This window comes from Anguilla rostrata, unplaced genomic scaffold (genome assembly GCF_018555375.3).
Source record: "Anguilla rostrata isolate EN2019 unplaced genomic scaffold, ASM1855537v3 scaf0297, whole genome shotgun sequence".
Taxonomy (NCBI): Eukaryota; Metazoa; Chordata; class Actinopteri; order Anguilliformes; family Anguillidae; genus Anguilla; species Anguilla rostrata.
In genome coordinates, this window is record NW_026985830.1 from 1 (window position 1) to 6,321 (window position 6,321).

Here is a 6,321-nt window from a genome sequence, read left to right on the forward strand (position 1 = left end):
GAAGGTGGAGGTGAAGGAGGGGACCTCTGTGAATTTGAGCTGCTCTGCTGCAGCACCCTGTCCTGAACTCCCCCCAGATCTGACATGGACCCCCAGGCTGAATGACAGTGTGGATCAACTGCAAGAGAATGAGGATAAAACCAAATCTGTGTCTTCTGTTCTGACCTTCACTGCTTCCCACTTCCACCATGGGCAGAACATCACCTGCAAGGCACTTTACACACTGCAACAAGGAGACATTCAGAAGACATCCAGTCTGACTCTTAGAGTTCTATGTAAGAGAGATTTTTTAAAGCAAGGAATTTTTAGTAATAATAATAATAATAATAATAATAATAATAATAATAATAATATTTTAAAGCTTTTGCCATAGTCAGTGTGCTGCACAGAATAAACAGCATAAGTAAATAATGACCAAATTTGAATGATCTAAAGTAGTGTCATCCTTTCAAGGCAGATTGTTACACCACAAAAAAATGACAAATCAAGAGTGTCATATTTTTATATCTCTTAGATCCTCCTAAGAACACCTCAGTGTCAGTCAGTCCCTCTGGATCAGTGTTTGCGGGCAGCTCTGTGACTCTGACCTGCAGCAGTAATGCCAACCCAGCAGTGCAGAACTACACCTGGTATAAAGTGAATGGGACAGAGATGAACACTGTAGGAACTGGACAGAATCTCACCTTCAATGTGACTGAGTCCAGTGGCAGTGAACAGTACTACTGTGAAGCACAGAATGAACATGGCAAGGAGAACTCAACAGCTTTACAGCTGCAAGTCGACTGTATGTTTGCCGTTATGTCAATTATATGTTCATTGCAATATATATATATATATATATATATACATACACATTTATATTGATTATCTTGTTATTACAGCAGTAATGCACATGTGTATTTCTTGCATGCAGCTGTACCAGATAATCCGATTTTCCATCCTTTATAATATTTAGTGATATGAATTTTTGGAACAGGGATTAGGAGTCGATCAGGACTGGAGAAAAATGTAACAGGGCAACAGATAGTAGTGCAGAGCTTCATTACCATTAGACCTCAAGCACTGACGCCAGCTGTATTACCATTAGACCACAAGGCCTCAAGGCAGCTTGTACTGGCACATGCAAGTGTTTCTCAGTGGAGTCAAAAGGGGCAGAAAGTGTGTGGGAAAATAATTTATTATTTATGATTAATATTTGGGTGGCAGTGTAGTTTAATGCCAGTGAAGGCTGCAGGTTTGAATCCCAGGTGGGACTCTGCATAGTGCCCTTCAGCCATGTACATCCTGAATTGCTTCAGTATTTATCGATCTTATAAATAGCTACTATGCAAACATGCAAAGGTTGTATAAGTTGACTATGAGAAAAAATGAGCTATGCCATTCAACCAAAAAATTTAATTATATTTTTCCATAACCTTTACATAACAAAAATAATAATAATTATCAAAAAAGTGTCAGTATGTGTCTATTTACGCAAATTTGGTGTATTTCTTTTAAAAAGATTGCAGGATAATTTTGATTGTGAGTTAGAAAATGAATATGAAAGTGCATGGGTCGTTGCATTTGCACTCTGCTTAATAGAGTTTTTTTGTTTTGTTCATTAACTGTTTATTTTTTAGGACAGGTTGCTACATTCCTTTTTAAAAGGCAAATTATATATATTTTTCCAGATCCTCCTAAGAACACCTCAGTATCAAAAAGTCTCCCTGGTTCAGTGTTAGCGAGCAGCTCTGTGACTCTGACCTGCAGCAGTAATGCCAACCCAGCAGTGCAGACCTACACCTGGTATAAAATGAATGGGACAGAGAAGCACACTGTAGGACCTGGACAGAATCTCACCTTCACTGTGACTGAGTCTAGTGGCAGTGAAACATATTACTGTGAAGCACAGAATGAACATGGCAAGGAGAACTCAACAACTGTACAACTGAATGTGAAATGTATGTTCAGCATTTGCATTTACAGAAATTGATTAATCATATATGTGTATGTGAAACTGTGATATTAGTAACTGTGGATCCTGTGTTCAGACATGCCTCAGATCTCTGGCTCTGGGAGCTGCAGCAGAACTGCAGCAGAGATCAGCTGCTTCTGTGAGAGCCGTGGGAATCCCTCTCCTAGCATGGAGTGGCGTGTGTCTGGACTGCGGGTCACTAACTCTACTGACAGAGTCATCAGGGAGGAGCAGCTGGGGAACACAGGCCTGAGGAGCTCCCTCACCATGCGCCAATCACAGGGAGACACGCCCACACTCCTCTGCGTCAGCACCAACACTCTCGGCTCCTCCAACCTCCAGCTCCACGTCCTGTCTCCACAGCAACACTCAGGTATTTACATATATGGCTGTTCTTAAAACGTGACTTTTACTGTATGTCGTAAAGCCTAAATAGCACTGTTATAAATCTATTATTACCATTCAGACAGCTCTTTAAAGTGTTACCAACATTTTATTGCACCCAGACTAATCCAGCCGAGATGTGTTGTTTATTTCACTATGGCTTACAATTATGTAGACCTCCAGTTCTGTCTATGACTTTGTTTCCATAATATTTGACACAGTCCATGAACTTGCTTTATTCCGGTTTTGTATTGTATCCTCAATCTGTATGACCTAAATTTGATTAAATAGAATTGTAGGGACAGAGTACTCTGGCTGTTATGAATAGTTTAAAATTATAAAGCACTTTTTAACTGCTGAATATCTGCAAACAAGTATTGTCTGATGATGTCTTTTAAATAAGTCTTTTTATCATCATGATTGTTTTTTTTTCAGGATTAAATTGCAATCCACTATTTCATATTATCATCGTAGGACTGATTTGTCTGTATGTGCTGACTGTTGGATTCTGTATCCACAAAAATAAAAGGTACAGGCATCTTGATCTTACCGCTGAGAAAATGTAGTAAAATGTATCATTACCATAGTCTGAGAGGCAATTATGCTTTCAGTAAAATATTTTAACAGTTAAAACTATCCCATCCAGTAAATGCATGTGGCTTGCAGAGACATACTGGATAAGCAGAGGCAATAACACATTCTCTCTCTACTCTGATTTCCATGTCTCCAGGTTGTCTAGAAGACTGAAGGTGAGTCTCACCATCCTTTCCTCCTCTTCCTCTTCTGAAACACTTTGTCTACAGCTCAGCCTGATTTCACTTCTATCTTACATTCACACCATCTGTGTGTCTTTTCCTTTAAAGGAAGGGAGGGACGGGGACACATATGCCAGTCTGCAGCTCCCCAACATCAGCCCTGAATATGACGTGCTGCAGGTGAGCAAGTGTGGTACAGAGAAATACACACCAGGGGGCGCCACTATGCTCATATTTTCGAAAACTCATATTTATGAAAATTAAATGTATGCAGATTCCCTCAGTATCAGAGATGCGTGTAGTAAAGACAGGATGAGATCTGCATCTGTCTTTAATCACTCAGTCCAAACAGAGGAGAAAACCTCACAGACTCAGCTGAAGGGCTAAAATGCTATTTTCTTGCCCTTAATGTTGATGCAGAAGCCTTTTGTTCTTTTCAAAAAACTGAAGTCTTAAGCCATCACAGTGAAGCCTCCAGACTAAGGCTGAATCCACTGATCCTCCAACAAGTTCACTTGGCATCGCTCTCGCCTCCCACAATCGATCGCTTGCGGGCATAGTAAAATTTTAAATGGGGGATAATATACAAGTCAGATCTTTCATCTGATTGGTTATCACACTGGTCACTTTGTTTTATTACCTCTTGTCGCTAGCTATCCCAACATGCCTTGCAGAGGCAAAGAATTGTCTCTCATTGACAATGAAGAGAGGCGATTACAAATTGGCTTCTCCTCGCAGGATATGTGGCTTCACTGTTAAGATTCAAAGAATGCATACATAATTGGACATATTTTTTTTTAATTTCACGAGTTTATGAAGAGTTAATTTTGTAATAAAAAAAGTTTCGTCTTTCCACTTTTTCCTCTTTATATGAACATAGGCACTGCCCTGAGACTATGCCGGTTCGTGCACTGAGGTGTTCCTTTAAATAACCATGAACCTGCGTGTGTGTGTGTGTGTGTGTGTGTGTGTGTGTGTGTGTGTGCTGTATATGTTAGGTAAAAAACAAGCATCAGAAACACACAGGGACTACACAAGAAGAGAACGATGATTATCAGAACCCTGAAGATGGAAACAGACCAGATTCAGGGGCTAATTAAAAATGTGAGCATGTTGTGTTTCTTTTAAAGCTGATTTATTTTTGCTTTAAAAACAAAACAAAAAAAAAACACTGAATGTTGAGGGTAATTTCTATCTATCTGTCCTAAGAGCATTTTTATGACTTGCAGAGATGTTTATTTAGTATTTATCCTGGAGAATAGAATTTTGTTTTTTTCATTCTTTTTACAGAATGACTATTTTTGTACACTTCACTTGCATCGCTTGTGCTTTAATGACTGCATGCCATAGGTTGTCATGTAAATTCGGCTGCTGTCTGTTTTTGAGAACACCAAATCAAAATTGCATCCTCATGGACTTTCAAAGAATGTTACATTGTGCTCTAGGGATGTGATACGTTTTGAAAAAGTCCCTTGTCTCTCTCCTGAATTTGAAAAGCTGGTTTTCAGTCATTCTGCATCTTATGGTTCAAACAGTCTGCTGAAAACCTTAAAGGAGAAAGACTAATATCAATTACTGATTTCAAACATGGAATTCATGACTCAGGGACTGACGTATGCTCCTGTTTTTAGCCTCTGCTCTGCTCTTTAATTTCTATTATACTATTGTCTCACTGCACATTTGTTGTTTGTAACTTCATTGGCAACTGTCTTAATGGGTAACTCTGTATTTTATGTCAGGTCCCCCTTGTAAAAGAGATCAATCAGAATGGGGTACAGCTGGTTAAATAAAGATTAAATAAAGATTTAATAAATATTAAATAAAGATTGAACATTTGTTTAAGTGTACAGGTGTGGATTTACTGTTCAAAAATAATCAAATTCTGATTTGATTATAAACTGTCTACTAAAACTGTCTAGGTTCATATTAGAAGCTTTCTTTGAAGTAAAAAAAAAAATGTTTTTAGTTTACTTGATGACCGCTATTGTGCTCCCATATCTAATTACATTTATTACGATTGCTTTGACTTATTTTGCACAACAGAGTTTCAATGTGCAAAACTCTTAACACAGAATGCTGTACTGTTCATTTCGGGTTCAAAATGTAATATAGCATGCAAAATAAAAACACCAGTGTCAAATCAGAGAATATTATATGCAAAAGTTTGTCACAGCACCAGAACATTAGATATTTCAAACAATTAAGTTAAACCATTGCTGCATTTTCAATATACAACAGTCATCATCAAATAATGCTGCCAAACACAAAATCCTTCTGATCAAAAACGAGTTTGAAAGTGTTCTTCATAACGCAAAATGCTATTCTCCTAATCTTGGGCACAAAATCATATATAAAATGCACAATAGAAACAACTGAACCAAATTAGATTGCACTTCATTCTAAAGTTTATCATAGTGTAGCGTTCGGCGCGGGAAATAGCGGCGGAGACGGGGTTATTCGTTTCTGAATTGCCCCAGCGGAGCTTCGCTTTATTGCAGACATCGCTTATTAACAGTCTTACAGATCTGTCCCATTTGAGCGGGCGAACAGCTGTTTTATAGCCCTGGGACGCCCTGATTGGCTTAATTCGCTGCCCTCGGTGCACCAATCACCGGACATTTAGCGAGAGCCAATCGCAACATCAAGCACACAACACAAAAGTAGCATTACTTACAGCGGTGTTCATAGCGATATTAACAACGGATGGAGTGTGGCACAGTGGGTAAGGAACTGTGCTTGTAACCGAAAGGTCGCAGGTTCGATTCCCGGGTAAGGACACTGCCGTTGTACCCTTGAGCAAGGTACTTAACCTGCATTGCTTCAGTATATATCCAGCTGTATAAATGGATACAATGTAAAGTGCTATGTAAAAAAGTTGTGTAAGTCGCTCTGGATAAGAGCGTCTGCTAAATGCCTGTAATGTAATGTAACAACACTACTGTACGCAAGCGTAAGGGTCCAACGAACACAAATACAACGAAGTTAGCTAGCGCTACATAAGCGACTATTAATAGGCTAAGCACATTTAATAACAACACAAACACGATCATGCATTTACAAATATTTACAGCTAGCTACAAGAACGGAGGCGAGATCGCCACAATAGTGTCAGAACAGTGCATATGTTCATTACATTACATTACATTACAGGCATTTAGCAGACGCTCTTATCCAGAGCGACGTACAAGTGCATTGGTTCACGGTGTAGAGGTGCAAAAGAAACACACT

At 39.0% G+C, this 6,321-nt stretch overlaps 1 protein-coding gene across 1 annotated transcript; it reads left to right on the top strand.

The window, feature by feature from the left end:
* Positions 1 to 4: 4 nt before the first annotated feature.
* LOC135246429 (B-cell receptor CD22-like) lies at positions 5 to 4,265 on the top strand (the record flags this gene model as incomplete). Its single annotated transcript, XM_064319887.1, has 8 exons — positions 5 to 275; positions 515 to 784; positions 1,671 to 1,940; positions 2,031 to 2,327; positions 2,774 to 2,867; positions 3,069 to 3,087; positions 3,202 to 3,273; positions 4,092 to 4,265. Coding segments are annotated over 8 exons (1,395 nt in total), but the record flags the coding sequence as incomplete, so codon positions are not given.
* Between the last annotated feature and the right edge of the window lie 2,056 nt (positions 4,266 to 6,321).